This window comes from Ornithorhynchus anatinus, chromosome 2 (genome assembly GCF_004115215.2).
Source record: "Ornithorhynchus anatinus isolate Pmale09 chromosome 2, mOrnAna1.pri.v4, whole genome shotgun sequence".
Classification (NCBI taxonomy): Eukaryota; Metazoa; Chordata; class Mammalia; order Monotremata; family Ornithorhynchidae; genus Ornithorhynchus; species Ornithorhynchus anatinus.
In genome coordinates, this window is record NC_041729.1 from 153,353,983 (window position 1) to 153,372,529 (window position 18,547).

Genomic DNA, 18,547 nt, shown 5'->3' on the forward strand with positions numbered 1-18,547 from the left:
AATGAATGAATTTACCCAAGGTCACACAGCAGATAAGCGGCAGAGCTGGGATTAGAACCCAGGTCCTTCTGACTTGCAGGCCTGTTCTCTATCCACCAGGCCATGCTGTTTCTCACAAACCTCTTGCCAAGATTCAAGATTCTACCAAATATCCTTAAGGGCAGGTATTTTTGCTGCTGGTGTACACTTCCATCTGCTTAATAAATACTATTGATTGATTTACCAACTGTTATTCGATTTAAATGAGAGGCCTTTGATGAGTTCTTTCCTAAACACAGCAGTGCATCTCTTGCCCAAGAGACTCTGCTTGCTGGATCTTTGCCCATTATAAATTGTTAAATAACAACTCTAATTGAAATTGCTTAAGCATTCATTCCCTTGAAAGTTCTGAAAGCAAGAGCTTGGTGTTTAATAAAAGGACAGCATTTACTTCATTTTCAAGTCTCTGTCTCCATCACTATTAAAACACTGAGCTTGGGAAACAACCCTAGGGTAAGTTCTACATAGCTTTTCTCCAGAGAACCACATGGAAGGAAAAAGAAGCTGTGCAAGAAATGTCTTTATTTATGATGTATTCCCTTACACAGCAATATTCACCTGCAGAGTCAATTACCATAATTCACTAACAGAGGGAATCCGCAGACCTTTTCTTCAGATTGCAACTCATGCAAGGAGCAGGAAGACTATCCCTCAGTTCAAGTGCCTTTATTACTGTAATGGTTGGTCTGGCTGACCCCCACACTGAGGAGGGGAAGAGGAAGCTAGGAGAGTAATTCACTGATACCCCTCCTGAGGAAATGGTAAATACTCAGCTCAGCCAATCATAGAGAGCCAAGGGGCAGCCAAGAAACTGGAAAGAAAGACCTTCACCCACCTAGAGGTGAGGGATAGCAAGTTGTTTGCCTAGGAGAGTGAAACACAGGGAAAGCTCACGTCTGACTTTGGAGGGACACAGAAACACAGGAGAGGTTATTGGTGAGGGTTAGGATATGCTGGAGGTTCAGGTCCAGCAGTTAGGAGTCCGGAAGAGAGAGGCTCTTTCACCTGGGGGGGGGGGAGGTGGGGAAGAATGCTGAGAAGCACCGTGGCTCAGTGGAAAGAGCATGGGCTTGGGAGTCAGAGGTGATGGGTTCTAATCACGGCTCTGCCACTTGTCAGCTGAGGGACTTTGGACAGGTCACTTAACTTCTCTGGGCTTCAGTTACCTTATCTATAAAATGGGGATTAAGATTGTGAGCCCCATATGGGACAACCTGATTACCTTGTGTCTACCTCAGCACCTAGAACAGTGCTTGGCAGATAGTAAGCGCTTAACAAATACCATCATTATTATTATTATTACTTCCAAAGGACTGGGCAGTGATGAGCCTAGAACCTGGGACGCACTAAGAGAAGAGGGTGAAGGAATAGAGGAATGTGCTCCTTGTCACCCCTACAGGAAAGTTCAGATGGTTATGAGGGTAGGCGGGGAAGAGCATTAGGAGAGGTTCTGGGTTCTGGGGAGATAAATGGCCCTGGGGAGATCTTCCTCTGAATGCTTCTCACAGCCAGCTCAAAGAGGAGGATGGTAGGTTAGTCCCTGATAACCCTTTCACCTTTGTGGACATCGGTCCCTCTGGGCATCAGTCACAGGGAAGCTTCATGGCCTAATGGATAGAGCACAGGCCTGGGAGTCAGAAGGACATGAATTCTAATTCTAGCCCCATCACTTCTGTGCTGTGTGACCTTGGGCAAGTCACTTGACTTCTCGGTGCTTCAGTTCCCTCATCTGTTAAATGGAGATTAAGACTGTGAGCCCTATGTGGGACAGGGACTATATCCAAACCGATTATCTTTTATCTACCTCAGCGCTTAGAACAGTGCCTGGCACATAGTAAGCACCTAACAGATACCACAATTATTATTATTATCACTGGGAGACAGGGTCTTAAACTAAAACAATTCTCTGGTGCTCTAATCTTAAATATTTCAATTGCATACTTTTTCTTTTAGTTTAATTTGGTAACATAGCTTTTTGAGGTTGATTTTGGGCTTGGTTAGCCAGGATGGCAGATCTCAAGATTATTTTAGAAGCCCAGAGAGCCTATCTTGGCGTAGCAAGAGACCATGTAATTGATGTCTGCTTGAGTGAAGGCATCCCAATTGAGAGGAGAGTTGTTGATCAACTGAAGCAGCTCCTCATTTGTATGTAAGCTCAGCAGGCTATTGTACAGCAAGAGCGAGACCAGTTGCAGCTTTGGAAGCAGCAGCCGGATTTGGTGGTCACGCAGCATGAAGAAGAATACAAATGCCTATTGATTCCATCAAGGAAGATGTGTGTAGCTTATAAGCAGTTGCATAATAATAATAAATAATAAACATAATAAGCACTTAACAGGTAACCTAATAATAATAATAATAGTTATAGTTATTATATAATTATTATTAGGTTACCTGTTAAGTGATTATTATGTGCCATACACTGTTCTAAACACTGGGGTAAAATACAAGGTTATCGGGGTGGGCATAGTCTCTGTCCCACATGGGGCTCACAGTCTTAATCCCCATTTTCCAGATGAGGTAACTGAGGCACAGAGAAATTGTGACTTGCCCAAGGTCACAAAGCAGGCATATGGTAGAGCCGGGATTAGAATCTAGATCTAGTCCTTTTGTCTGCTCCATGAAGTTGGGCAAGTCACTTCACTTCTCTGTGCCTCAGTAACCTCATCTGTAAAATGAGGATTGAGACAGTGAGCCCCATGTGGGACAGGGACTGTGTCCAACCTGATTTGCTTGGATCCACCCTATTGCTAGTACAGTGCTTGGTATGTAGGAAGCGCTTAGCCAGTATCATTATTATTATCATTTTTATTATGTCAAGTGAGGAGGTGTTGAGCAGCTAGAAAGCATGACCGGCCAGGAGAGCACCAATACTGAGGATCTGGCTGTAGTCGAGGGGTACCAGCCAGAGATGCTGGGGTGTATGTATGCAGGGGTCATGCTTTGCAATGCCTTCAGAAGCAGGGAGGAGCATACTTGACACCCAGACCCTGGGGCCCAATGACCTCCCTAATTCCTTGGGGATGTCACTACAGAGCTTGTCTTTGGGGGATCCTTGAGTGCTGGGGATATCTACAGAGTTAGTTTCGCAGGGGCAATGACTTGGCCCAGCAGACACTGCTGAACCCAAACAGCAGACTGTCCTAGAGGAAGAACAAGGTGAAAAAAACCTGTTAGCAACAGTGAAGATACTCCACTGCCAGGGGACTTGGTCCCTGACCAGGGTGGAAACAAGGCATCATTTTTAGAGGGAGAACCAGCAAAGTGAGTATTGGTTGATATGGTAAACTTCCCAGACTTTAGAGGAGATGTCTCACATCTTCAAAGCACTGATGGGGGTTGGGATGGTGGTACTCCATTTTCATCACAGAGGCAATTAGGATTTCAAAGGTTATTGTCTCAGCAGAATTTTCCCTGAGCAGGCTGGCAGGCAGATAAGAGAAATGCCGGATTGGTTTGCTGGGAAAAACTCTGTTTTGAGCATCTGATGGATGCAAACTGTTCAGACTGGTTATCAGGATTGGCCAAGAGGTCCCGGGGTAGGATTTGAACAGGCCAAGGTCTATTCAGGGCTTGAAAGAGGAAAACCGTTTTTTCTCCAGATTCAGGAGGGTGGAATCAGAAGCCTCTCTACAGCCAAAGGGGATTTGACTTGAAAAACTGGTCTTGGAGACAGGGAGACTGGTAAATTTTCCCCACTGGTTTTACAATCCCTAACAATCAATCAATCAGTCAATGGTGTTTATGGAGTGCTTACTGTGTGCAGAGCAGTGTACTAAATGTTTGGATAAGAGATTTGGATGAGGTAATCCATGCCTACAAGGAGCTTACAGTTTACAGTGGGGAGACATACATATAAAGAAGCAGCATAGCCTAGTGGGAAGAGCACGGGCCTGGGAATCAGAGGATTTGGGTTCTAATCTCACCTCTGTCATGTGTCTGCTGTGTGACCTTGGGCAAGTCATTTGATTTCTTTGTGTCTTAGTTGCCTCATCTGTAAAACAAGAATTTGATCCTACTGCCTCCTACTCAGTCTGGGAGACCCATGCGGGAGAGGGACTGTGTCTCACCTTATTAACCTGTATCTATCCCAGTGCTTGACACATAGTATAATGTGTCAAATTTATTGTTATTATTATTATAACTTTGGCATATGTTAAGTGCTTACTATGTGTGTATTTCTCCTTACACATGTACTGCCAGTCACCTATCAATAAATGAAATTTACAGAGTGCTTACTCTATGCAGAACACTGCATTAAGTGCTTCTAAAAGTACAATAGAGTTAGGGATGTGAACCCTTTTACAGGGAGTTTATAATCTAATGGAGTCCCTTGAGGTTCAGGGGTCATGTCCATTTCTCACCCAAGTAATCTTGCCCAGAGTGTAGAAGGGTAGAATAGTGCTTTGCATACAATAAGCACTTAATAAATACTATTACTAGTCCCTGAATATCAGGACTTCACAGTCAAGAGACTTAGCAGTGAAGCTGGAGACTTCCTCCTCTCCTTCTCCCTCCTTACCCCCGGAAAGGTTGGGAGAGATAAGATAAAATATTCCTTGCTGAAGACTGTTCTTTCAAGGGTTCTGGTGAAGAACCAGTCACAATTTTCTGAGAAGAAAGAGCACAAGGAGTAGAGTCAGTGATGATTTATCCATATTAAGGGATGAATGTTCTTCATTTGGACTAAAGAAAATGTCAGAATGATTGAAAAAGGGGAAAGTAAATTATCTTCCTTGGACTAATAAATAAGCCACGGAAAGTTCATGGGGAAAAAAAAAATGGTCCCTGGTAGGATTCCAAACTGCTACGTGAAATGGATTTCAAGTACCCGACCAACTGCCCTGAAGAGTCACTTGGAGCTGTCTTCTTTACATCAGAATTGCTAAGAGTTGCAGCAGCTAGGAATAGCTCAGTTTAACACCAAAGAATTCAACTATATTACGGTTTTCTACCAGCATTCATCTTTGAAAAGAACATGGAAATGTCAGTGCATATCAAGATACGTGAGTTGAGAAAAAGCAAATGATATGAATATTGTTGGCAAAGTAGAATTTTATATGTATGAATCATTGTGCTCTGATCTGGATTCTCAGGCATTATGATGGCCATAGTCAAAGTTGGTCATTATTTGAACTTCAATATTAATAATTATGGTATTTGTTAAGCATTTACTAGGTTAAGCATTTTAAGCTCCTGTAGAAAGAAGACAATTAGAGCAGAGACAGTCCCTGATTTACATGGGGACTTAGAGTTATAAGGGCATAGGAGAAGTCCTTAATCTCCATTGTACAGATGAGGACATTGAGGCGCAGATAAACTAAGTGACTTGCCTAAGGTCATAAAGCAGGCAAGTGGCAGAGCAAGGATTAGAACCCAGGTCTTCTGAATCCCATTTCTATGCTCTTATCACTAGGCTGCTCAGTCTCCCTCCTAATTCTGTTGTACTCTCCCAAGGGCTTAGTATAGTGCAAGATACACATTAAGCTTTTAATAAATAACCTTGATTGGTTGATTAATTGATAAAAACATAGTGAAGCACAGTCTCAAACAATACTATAGAGTAGTGGAGTGTTTGCAGATTGCTTCAGTGGACAGACTAGCCTGGAGGTTAGTAATGTTTTCCCTGAGCAAAAGCTTCACACAGGTTGGGATGCCAGGAGCCTTGTTCTAAAGCAGACCTCAGAAACACAGCAAGTCCTATCAAACCTGACCCCTCAAGCTGATCTTGGGCAAACCTAGTCTGTTGAGAACTCCCTTGACAATCCAAAGATGAGTTTCTGATCTGCTCCCATTGCACACCCCTCCAAATCCACACTTCATTTTTCAACCACTCTTACGCATTGCAGTCATATTTGCCCTTATTCAGAAAAATCACCAAATTCACCAGTATAAATAGCAAATTATTAGCAGTACTTAATTGACTTGCAATATGCTTTAGAATACCTGAGCATAACTTAAATGCCAAGGATCTGATTGTCATCCTGTGCTGGCGGGTGATCTGAGGTGAATGTTGCATGTAGGTGAAGGTGGTGGAACTGATCTAGAAGATGGATAGAGTGTCTGTGACAAATCTCAATTTCCCAGCAGTGAAGAAAATTGGATACTAATTATTGATTTGTTCACTGGCTGTGGGAAATGCTGCTTGTAGTTTGGGGTTGTGGGGAGAGAGAGAGATATTAAAAGAGTATCTGCACGTGCTTTTGTGTGGAATGGATATATGTGTGTGACTCAGTTTCCAAATAGGTAAAATAGGGATTAAATTCATACTGAGAGTCAGGAGATCTACTTTGTTAGGTTATTTGTTAAGTGCTAGCTATGTGCCAGATACTGTACTTAGTGCTGAGGAAGATCCAAGCTAGTCAAGTTGGACACAGTCCATGTAATAATAATAACTCTGGCATACGTTAAGTGCTTACTATGTGCCAGGCACAAGGAAAGATGGATTCAAATTAGGTTGGACAGAGTCCCTGTCCCACATGGGGCTCACTGTTTTAATCTCCATTTTAAAGATGAGTAACTGAGGCATAGAGAAGTTAAGTGACTTGCCCGGGATCACACAGCAGAGAAAAGGTGGAACTGGCATTAGAACCAAGGCCCTTCTGACTCCCAGGCCCAAGCTCTATCTACTAGGCCATGCTATCCGACGTGGCTCACAGTCTTAATCCCCATTTTCCAGATGAGAGAATGATGTTAGTAATAATGATGGCATTGGTTAAGCACTTACTATGAGTCAGATATTCTACTAAGCACTGAGGTGGATAGAAGCAGATTGGATTGGACACAATCCCTGTTCCACATGGGGCTCACATTCTTAATCCTCATTTTACATATGAAGTAACTGAGGCCCAGAGAAGTGAAGTGACTTGCCCAAGGTCTCACAACAGACAAGTGGCAGAGCTGTGATTAAAACCCATGACCTTCTGACTCCCTCGCATGTGTTCTATCCACTACACCATGCTGCTGCCCCAGAAAAATGGTGGAGCCAGGATTAGAATTTTGGTCCTTCTGACTCCCAGGTCCATGGTCTACCCATTAATCCACACTGCTCCTCACCAGTGTGAGAAGTGCTAGACCTGGATTCTAATCCTTTATCCAAGGTCACCCACCAAATTAATGGCAAGGCTTTGAAAAGTGCCACAAGTCCTGAAACTCAGCTTCAGTTAAACATTCCCAACTATCTCCCTGACCCTGCTACAGCTTAGAAAAGAAATTGGAAATGAGCAGGAGGGTATGTACAAGTAAACTGGTTCTTTACAAGTCTTGTCTTATATCGCAGAGTCATTTCTGACCCATAGCGACACCGAGGACACTCTGTCCCACAACGCCCCACTCTCCAACTGCAATCGTTCAGGTAATGTATCCATTGAGTTTTCTTGGTAAAAATACCAAGGTGGTTTACCATTGCCACCTTCCACAAAGACAACTCAAGTCTCCATCCTCGACTCTCTTCCATGGCGCTGCTGCCCAGCACGGGTGAGTTTTGACATGTAGCAGATTGCCTTCCACTCGCTAGCCACAGGCCAAGCTAGAAATGGAATGGATATGTCTCTGCTTGACCATCCCTCTCGTAGTCGAGACTGGTGGAGTCCTGGAAACCCTCCAGGTGTGACCTTGGAGTCTTGAGTCTTTATGAGTAAGGAATGATTAACCAGAACAGAGATTAAGGGCAGTAGTGGTGTGGTGTTCGCTGCAGTCGGTGAGGCCCCCTCCACCACCCACTGCTACCTTGCCACTGATGTTTCCCCTGTTTTTACCATCATCACTGCCACTGCCCTCCTAGCTCCTCTATACACACACACACAAACACACAAACACACACACCTTCTCCCCTCTCCCCCCCACCTTACTTCAGCAGATCCAGGGTTTGCATCTCAACAGGCAGATTGGCAGATTTGCCCACCAATCAGCTCCTGCCCTAGGGAACCAATTGTAAGGGAATGGTTCATAAAGCAATACTTTAACTTGTGGAATCCAACCAAGAAAGGCCACCCAAAGCTTATCATTTGATGCACATGCAAGCTGCCAACGTATCCCGTACCCTTCTCAGGGTGTGTGATACAAGTAAAATCTGCCATAGAACTGAAAAGGCTGACACTGATTTTCACCTGTCAGAAAAGCAAAATAAATAAATACATGTCCTGTACTGTTGTTGTCAAAATAACATCTACAGTGGTGTACAAGAACAGAATGAACAGGAACTTCTTTGGCTGAAAAATGGAAATTTTCAATTCACCAAAAACAGCCCTCAGAGAGGAAGCTAAAAACTCAAGTTTAAACTCTGGCTTTATTGGGTGGATGAAAATCACACCCAAGCAGTGCCTGGGTTCAGTTTTGGGAGATCATTCCATTCGTATTATCCAAAATCCTTATCATATTATTTTTACGCCAGAATTCCAGGTCAGAAGACAATGGGACCTGAAGATAATCTCTTTAATTACAATAGACCATTTCCAATGACGAGAACATCAAGAGCCCATTGAGGGTCACTGCCGAAGGAGCAAGTGCATCAGTTTTGTGGGACATTCATACAGTATACCCAAGTTGACTTTGGAGAGATGAAATTGGGAAAATGAAAACAAGAGCAGAAGAAATGTTTTAAGGAATGACAAAACTCAGACAATCCTGTATCCCAGCTGAAAACTGGGAGTAAGTTTCTGAGGACAAGCTAGCATGGTGTTCTGCTATCAAGAAAGGAAAACAGGAAGTGAGAAAGTAAAAGAATACCAGGCATTGCACACATCAACCCTGACCACACAACAAGGTTCAGTTGTGTGTACAATGTAGAGGGTACTGTGGATCATGTGATGGCCTTCTCAGCCACACACACTCATTGGTGTATCTCCCATAAGTATTGTCTTCTTCACACAGGAAGGATGACTATATGTATGTATGTATGTGTGTATGTTTGTGTATATAAAAGAAATGTCCATTTATTTGACCCCGAAATACCAGATCTAATGAATTGCTTTTGATTTTTTTTTAGCAAGATATCTTCCAACTCTTTTGGATTTTACCTTCTCTCCCAAGTACTAAGTACAGTACTAAGCTCTCAGTAAGCACTCAGGAAATACCATTGATTGATTAATGCAAACAATCCTCTCCTGCCAGGTTGTGTCCTTGATTTAGAAAGTAGCCCCAATGAATAGACCCAGGTAGAGAAAATATTTTATTGCATTCCTATATTGAATTTGGATCATTCGCCTACATCTTTGAAGATAGTAAAATAGGTGTTACCAGTGGTGCGGGGGCCAATGGGCACAGGGTTCATTCGCCCAATCATACTAATTGAGTGCTTACTGTGTGCAGAGCAGTGTAGTAACAAATTATTATTATTTACTAAGCTCTTTGGAGAGTATACTATAACAGAGTTGGTAGACATCAATCCTTGCCCAAAAGGTGTTCACAGTCTAGAGGAGGAGACAAACACTAATACAAATAAATAAATTATGGATATGTACATAAGTGTTGTGGGACTGAGGCTAGGGTAAATAAAGGGTGCAAATCCAAGTGCCAAGGAGTCACGGAAGGGAGTCGGAAAAGAGGGACCAAGGGTGAAGTCAAGGAACAAGGGTTAAATCAAGGCATGCTTCTTGGAGGAGACTGATTTTAATAAGGCTTTGAAGGTGGAAAGAGTGATCATCTGTAGGATGTGAAGGGGGAGGAAAGGTTTACACATATTACCATCAAAAAACATTAATCAAGGAAAGTGTTCTTGCATGCTTTCAACAAAAGGGGAGGAATAAGCACTATTGACATCACCAGGAGAGGAATGTCCTTTGAGATGCCTGGAGGAAATGCTTCTGGGAAGAAATTACCTGAGAAGAGGTGTTACTACATATTGTTGGCAAAAGAAAGAAAGAACTTATTCACCCTGAAAGACTTTGTTGGACTGAGAATGAAGGGGAGGAGACTGCGAAGCATTTGGGAGTTTGGATTTTTCGACTATAAAAGGCAGAAGCCTTTGCTGCAAAGGTTTGCATCTACCACATATTCATATTCTACCCACATATTCAATCTGTCACTAAATCCTGTCAGTTCAACCTTCATAGCATCACTAAAATCCACCCTTTCCTCTCCATCCAAACTGCTACCACAGTAATCCAAGCATTTATCTTATCCTGCCTTGATTACTATATCAGCCTCTTTTCTGACCGCTCTGTTTCCTGTCTCTCCCCGCTCCAGTTCCATAGCTCATTCTGCTGCCCAGATCATTTTTCTACAGAAACGTTCAGCCCATTTTTTCCCACTCCTCGAGAACCTTCAGTGGTTGCCCCTCCACCTCCACATAAAAACAGAAATTCCTTATCATTGGCTTTAAATTATTCGATCACCTCGCTCCCTCCTAGCTTACCTCACTGCTCTCCTATTATAACCCAGACTGCAGGCTTTGCTCCTCTAATGCTAACCTACTCACTGTACCTGATCTCGTCTGTCTTGTCACTGACATCTCGCCCATGTCCTGCCTCTGGCCTGGGAAACCCTTCCTCTTCATATACACAGACAATCACTCTCTCCTCCTTCAAAGTCTTATTGAAGGCACATCTCCAAGAGGCCTATCCTGACTAGACCCTCATTTCCCCTTCTCCCACCCCCCTCTTCATCACCTTTGCACTTGAACTTGCACTCTTTATTCACCCCTCTCTCATCCCCACAGTATTTACATACATATCTGTCATTTATTTAGTGATTGTCTCCCCCTCCAGACTGTAAACTTGTTGTGGGCAGGGAACATGTCTACCAACTCTGTTACATTGTACTCTCCCAAAATTTAGGGCAGTGCTCTGCATCCAGTAAGTGCTCAATAAATACAAATGATTGATTGCTGGATTACCAGATTATGCTGAAAAATGGGGATTAAGACTGTGAGACTGTGAAAAGATGGTGAAAAGTAGAGATTAAGACTACTATCTTGTATATTACGCAGTGCTTAGAACAGTGCCAGGCACACAGTAAGTGCTTAACAAATACAACCATTATTATTACTATGATAATAAATATTATTAATAGGAATATAATCATTTGTGTCCCTAAAGTAGGAGATGTACTAATAATAACGGTATTTAGTGAACACATTTTGTATGCAATACATTGTATTCAGCACTGGTAAAGAAGCAGCATGGCTCAGTGGAAAGACCACGGGTTTGGGAATCAGAGATCATGGGTTCGAATCCCGACTCGCCACTTGTCAGCTGTGTGACTGTGGGCAAGTCACTTCACTTCTCTGTGCCTCAGTACTTCATCTGTAAAATGGGGATTAAGACTGTGAGCCCCACGTGGGACATCCTGATTACTCTGTATCTACCCCACCGCTTAGAACAGTGCTCTGCACATAGTAAGCGCTTAACAAATACCAACATTATTGTTATTATTATTAGAAACGTAAGACACAGTCTCAATTCACAGGGAGCTTGCACTCTAATGGATAAAACAGACACTGAGATATTAACAAGGAGTGGAAACAGAATAATAATAATAATAATAAAGATGGCATTTGTTAAATTCTTACTATGTGCAAAGCACTGTTCTAAGTGCAGGGGAGGATACAAGGTGATCAGGTTGCCCCACGTGGGGCTCACAGTCTTAATCCCCATTTTACAGATGCGGTAACTGAGGTCCAAAGAAATTAAGTGACTTGCCCAAAGTCACACAGCTGACAAGCAGCTGAGCTGGGATTTGAACCCATGATTTTTGACTCCCAAGCCCGTGCTCTTTCCACTGAGCCACGCTGAACTGTTCAATAGACTAGAAATGCAAACAGAACAATACTGAGAATAGGTGAAAGAGATGGCTGAAGAAATCAAAGTAGAAGTAAAAGAAAGACAATATGATTCCTTTTCTCAGAACTTCTATCCTCAGCAGAAAGGAATTTAAAATAAGATCATCTTGATTCTTGTTACCAAAAACAAGGGAAGCAATAATCCCTTAGAAAGTCAAAATGCTTATATGGCAACTTGAGCCTGGCCTAACTGCAACACGGCTGCTTCCTTAGAAAGAGTGTGACTTGGAAATAGCTTTTGGAAATAGTTATTTTATTTAAAAAGAACTGTAAAACAGGAAGACAGGAAAAAGGACTAATTATGCTCCCCATAAATACCATTAGTACTATTGCTAGATAAATTCAACTCTTGATATTCCCTGGTAAATAGCTTCTTTGCCTATCCAGTCGAGTTTATTTTACATCAATCATCTGGGCTGGAAGAAGAGGTGGAGAAAGCGAGAGGGAGGGAGGTAAGAAAAATGGAATGAAGGCAAGGGAGGCAATGGATTTCCTTTCAGTTATACTTTGTAATAGTTGATTCAAAATTTGATTGAGGCATGAGTGTGATCAATGTCCTTTGTAAAATATGTGTATATTTCCAAGTAGCAGTCAAGGCTCCATGCCTTTACCTCTGGCCTCCTCTTACTACCATCCCTGGCTTAGCTCCCTCCTCCAGAATAGACTCTCTTTCCCGAGATTAGGTCTACCACTCTCCTTTTCCCTTCTATCCTGTTGGTCAGTGAGCACAGTGATGTTGGGAAGCAGCATGGCACAGGGGATATAGCAGGGACCTCGAAGTCAAAAAGTCATGAATTCAAATCCCAGCTCCACCACTTGTCTGCTATGGACTTGGGCAAGTCACACCACTTCTCTGTAACTTAGTTAACTCATCTGTGAAACAGGGATTGAGACTGTCAACCCGATGTGGGACAGGGACCGTGTCCAACCCTATTTCCTTGTATCCACCCCAGCATTTAGTAGAGTGCCTGGCACAAAATAAGTGCTTTAAAATACCATAGTTATTAAGATGACTGCATATTTGGCTTATCTAACCACACACCCACCCATAGGTAATTTCACCATCAATTTAGTCTTTGAGTATATAGGACATGTATCACATCTTCAGGCTTTCAGTCCCCAGGACTTTATTCTACTGTTCTTCCTCTTCCCTGCTCCTGCCCTTCCCATGTCCCATGTCCCAGTCTTCTAAGCCAGTCTCTGTCCAGGATCCAACTCCAAGCTATTGAGAGTGCTCAGCAGTGCCTCAGATGGAAAGTGTTAGTGAGCTGTGTGTCTGGGAGAGCAGAACACAGGCAAAGCTCGTGCTGCAGACCCAGGACAGATGCAGGGCAGAGAGGGATCAGAGAGGATCCTTGGAAGTTAACAGTCCAGAAGCTAGGATTCCCAAGGAGTAAGCCTCCTAACCTAGGTGGGGAGGTAGACTGCGAGGCAGAGAGGAATGTCTACTTCCTGATTCTTCATGCAAATACCATATACTAAGGTCCACACTTAGTTACTTGAACTGTACTTTAATGCTAAAACACTTTGAAAGGTAATAAAACAAAGATGGAATCATTCATTAAATTTCATGAATCAATATTTATCCTATATTTTCTCTGCCTGATTCCACTCTGCCTACCACCAGAGGAAATGAACCCGGTTAGCATTTTCAAGACTGCATTTTCTCCTTTTCCTTGAACTAAATTTTAGGTGAAAGAAGTGCATAAAAATATGCTCTAAAGCAGGATTGGCTGAATCAGGAACCATGACCTGGTTTAATTGTCCTGATTATTTACTGTGAAATCAAACTGGCCCCAGGAACAAATATGCAAGGTTCGTCCCCTAGGAAGACGAACAATTTTAGTGACAAAAAGTCCTTAATTTTACTTCAGTCATTCAGTCAATTGCATTGATTGAGCACTTATTATGTGCAGAGCACTGTGCTAAGTGCTTGGGAGAATACAATATAACAGAGACAATCCCTCCTCACAGTGAGTTTACAGTTATATTTATCAACAGAAGGAGATGGTAAAAATTACCGGTGGACTAGTAAAAGATTTATGTTTCATGCATTTATTTAGGGCATACTCTGTGTGGAGCACTGTACTAAATACTTGGAAGAGCAAAATAGAGTTATGATCCCTGTCCTCAAGGAAATGACAGAATTCATTGTTTCAAATTATATATAGAACAACGTTTTCAGAAAGGACACATTTCCGCAAATATCTCTATCTGTACAAATGCTCATCCTCCTTTGGAATAAATTTTGTAAATTTAAGACCTGATTAACTTGTACATTACATGAACCATTCAGTCAATCAGTGACATTCGAGTACTTACAGAGCACTGTACTAAATACTTGGGAGAGTAAAATAGAGTTATGATCCCTGTCCTCAAGGAAATGACAGAATTCATTGTTTCAAATTATATATAGAACAACGTTTTCAGAAAGGACACATTTCCACAAATATCTCTATCTGTACAAATGCTCATCCTCCTTTGGAATAAATTTTGTAAATTTAAGACCTGATTAACTTGTACATTACATGAACCATTCAGTCAATCAGTGACATTTGAGTACTTACAGAGCACTGTACTAAGCACTTGTGAGAGTACAATACAGCGGATTTGGAAGACACACTCCCCACCCTCAAGAAGCTTATAGTCTAGAGGTGTGCTTAGAGTGTAGAGCCTCCAGTCTAGCCCACATAGGAATGTAGCAGAGATGTTAGAATACCAGACATCCCACACCTTACAAATCTGACCAGTCAGCATCCTCATATTCCTTCAAGGAGTAGCAGAAGGTCAGGGAGTGAGCCAGGTCTGAGATGCTTCGGCAGGAATCGGTAGTATTTCTTGAGCTTACTCTGGGGAGAGCCCTGAATTAAGCACTTGGGGGAATAGAATATAGTTAGTAGACATGAACACTTCCCCCATAGTGCTACAGTTTAACTGGGGAGACAGACATTAAAATAAATTACCTGTAAGGAAAGCAACTGGTTCCAGGGATATGTAGTTAAGGGCTGTGGGGTTTGGGGAGGGATGAGTACCTAAGATTCTTAGTGGATAGAGCATGGGCCCGGCAGTCAGGAGGGCATGGGTTCTAAGGGCATGGGTCCAGCTCTGCCATGTGTCTGTGGTGTGACCTTGCGCAAGTCACTTCACTTCTCTGGACCTCAATTACCTCATCTGTAAAATGGGAATTAAAAGTGTGAGCCTTATGTAGGACAGGGATTGTCCCCAACCTGAATACCTTTTATCTACCCCAGCGCTTGGCACAATAGTAAGCACTTAACAAATACCAATATTATTATTATTACCATGATTATTATTGTTGTTATGATTATTAAGTAGCTGGGTCAAGCATTAGGGAGGGAAAATAGGGTGGAGAGCTAAGAGTTTAGTTAGGGAAATCTTCCTGGAGGAGATAAGGGCTTTTAAGATGGAGAGAGTGTTGGTTTGTCAGAGATGACTAGAAACTCCTTTTGGTACCCTTCCCAAAATTCTCCTAAAACTGCAGTCATCACCCACCCTCTCTCCAACTGTGGCTGCCACCACCATGGCTTCCTCAACTATCCTCCCTGCTGTGATCTGCCTCAGTTGTCATGTAATAGGTCCAATCACTAGTTTCACTTAATTTGGGGAAAATATTCACTTTTAAGTCAACACTAGAATCCTCTGAGAAATCTCAAGAAGTTTATGGTAAAGGAAAACTAGAGAAGTTAATATCTCATGGTTTTGTTTATACAAAAGGAATAACAGTGATAATTTTTCATCCTGGGTAACAGTGGGAGAGAAGTTTCTAGAACCCACTGGGAACTTTTAAAATTGTACACATTGATTTCCTCTGACACATATGCTCTTTCCCTTTTTATTTTGCATCCTTTTCTTTTCTCACTTCCTTCCTCCTCCTCATGTAAGGTGTTGGAAGGGATGGATAACTCATCTCACCCTAGAACCCTTTCTGCATGCTCTCTTTCTCCACCCACCCAAAAACTGTAGACACAAAAAGAAATTCAAAATCCAAATGACTTTGGGGGCCTTATTTTTTTCAGATAAGAGATTCGTGACAGAGTTCAGATCAGAAGACTATCACATGGACAAATCAATCATTAGCAGTATTCACTGAGGGTTTACTCTGTGCAGAACACTGCACTAAGCACTAGTTAACAGACATGATCACTGCCCACAAAGAATTTAGAATTTAGCAGGGGATACAGACCCAAAATGAATTTCAGATAAGGGTGACTAACAGAGTTATATGTACATAGTAATAATGATAATAACGATGGCATTTGTTAAGTGCTTACTATGTGAAAAGCACTGTTCTAAGTGCTGGGAGGACACAAGGTGATCATTTTGTCCCACATGGGGCTTACAGTCTTAATGCCCATTTTACAGTGGTAACTGAGGCACAGAGAAGTTAAGTGACTTGCCCAAAGTCACACAGTTGACAAATGGTAGAGCCAGGATTTGAATCCAGGACCATTGACTCCCCAGCCCGGGCTCTTTCCACTGAGCCACACTGCTTCTCTGTACATAAGTACAGAGATCTGCACATAGGTGCCATGGTAGGTAGACAAGGGAGGGGAAGGGGGCAGAAGTTCCTAGCTTTTTAGGGGGGGAGGACTCAAGTGCATAGATGAGATCTTAATCAGAGAAGCCTCCCTAGTGGAGACAAGATTAAAGAGCATGAGCCTGGGAGTCAAAGGTACTGAGTTCTAAATCCCAGCTCTGCCACTTCTCTGCTCGGTGACCTTGGGCAAGTCACTGCACTTCTCTGTGCCTCAGTTTTCTTATCTGTAAAATGGGGACTAAGATTGTGAGCTTGATGTGGGGCAGGGACTGTGTTCAACGTACTTAGCTTCTATCTACACTAGTGCCTGGCACATAGTAAGTGCTTAACAAATACTACAATTATCATTATTATTATTATTATTATTAATAATAAGATGGGGAGCATGGGCAGAGAATGTGTCTGTTCATTGTTATATTGTATTCTCTTAAGCTCTTAGTACAGTGCTTGGAACACAGTAAGTGTTCAATAAATATGAATGAATGAACGAACGAACGAACGAACGAACGAACGAATGAATGAATGAATGAATGAATGAATGAGACCAATGGAATGGCAGAAATGAAGAGGAAGAAAGTTCCAGGCAGAAGGAAAGGTGTGACAAAGAGGTCAAAGACAAGAGTAAGAGGGCGATGGCGAGAGAGGTGAGAGCTAGGTACAAGGCACAGACTGGAATTATAGGAGGAAAATGTGTAGGCTGGGTTGTAGAGGGCAAGAAAAATAAGGGAGAAAGAAGTTTTTAAATGCTGACAGCTAAACTATTTTTGATGGCCTATACATAGATGGCTGAAAAACACCCACTTGATGAGTATGAGAGAGGGAGAATGTTTTAAACATTCACAATATGCTAATAATAATAATTATTAGCTACATTATTAATGCTGACTAGATATGATTTGCATAGGATTCAGTTATAAATTAGTGTTTAGATCCTAATGTAAAAATGTGCACAAAATATACAGAAAATGAAAAATAAAATCACTGCCACTGAGGGAGGGGTGAATAAAATGTGCCAAACTAAGTGTCAAGGTTACGCAGAAGGGAGTGGGAGAAGAGGAAATGAGGGTTTAGTCGAAGAAGGCCTCTTGGAGGAAATGTGATTTTAATAAGGCTTTGAAACTGGGGAGAGTGACTATCTGCCAGATATGGAGAGGGAGAACCTTCCAGGTCAGAGGCAGGCTGTGGGCTTAGGGTCAGCGGCAAGATAGAAGAGATCGAAGTGCAGTGAGTAGGATGGTATTAGAGGTGCGGAACATATACATTTGTTCATATACATAGACACCCAAAACAGAACAGAGTTGGAAACCGGGACCATAAGGGCGAACCTAGTGTAGGTTATAAATTATGATTATTAAAATTCTGAATCCAGTTGTATCTCTGAAAAGGTAGAGCACTGTGAATTTTAATGAGTACATTTGGACATAGGGGTAAAATTGCCTGGCTTTAAAGTTGGGATCTATCTCATAAGCTTATTGCGGGCAGGGATTGTGTTTGTTTATTGTTGAACTTTACTCTCCCAAGCACTTATTATAGTGTTCTGTAAACCGTAAGTGCTCGATAAATACGACTGAATGAGTAATATAAGATTTGCCTAAGAAAGAAGTGTAGGAGAATATGAATTTCAGGGTGTCCTTAGCAACTGAGAGAACAAAAAGACTGACAGCTGTTCCACATTATGACAGAAGGTTTGGATTTGTGAGTTTTTACAAAATTTCATTATGTGGGTCACCATATATTCTAACATTTTAAAACCAAACTCCCTATCTTGTTTGATTGACTTCTGCTTAATGTAATGATTTAATGTGTCTGTTAGTCCAAGGAGTATGTATAGTAAACATAGAGAAAACAGGCAGCCACACTTACCTGTGATCTAAATGATGAATGGAAAGAATAACACCTGAATTTAAATGAGCTTGTTTTAGGGTCACCAGCACAGTGAATTCATGTTTATTTCTTAGCTTCTGAAAAAGTTGTTCGGCTGTAGCAGGGGATGCTTTTATACTCCGGGCAGTATCTAAAAAAGAAATAGAAACATACTAAGAATAAACTATAACATAATTGCATAGAGGCCCTCTCCCACTTAATACCATTAAAATAATTTTACAAAATAATGCTAATAATAATAATAATGGTGTTTGTTATGCGCTTACTGTGTGCCGGGCACTGTCCTA

At 41.9% G+C, this 18,547-nt stretch overlaps 1 protein-coding gene across 2 annotated transcripts in view; it reads right to left on the reverse strand.

The window, feature by feature from the left end:
• NELL2 (neural EGFL like 2) overlaps positions 1-18,547 on the reverse strand; it is a 350,325-nt gene that overhangs the window by 271,025 nt on the left and 60,753 nt on the right. For both annotated transcript variants that reach the window (XM_029058252.2, XM_029058251.2), the window contains exon 3: positions 18,240-18,390. In XM_029058252.2, coding sequence (XP_028914085.1) covers positions 18,240-18,390 — 151 coding nt within the window. The remainder of the gene's footprint in view (positions 1-18,239; positions 18,391-18,547) is intronic.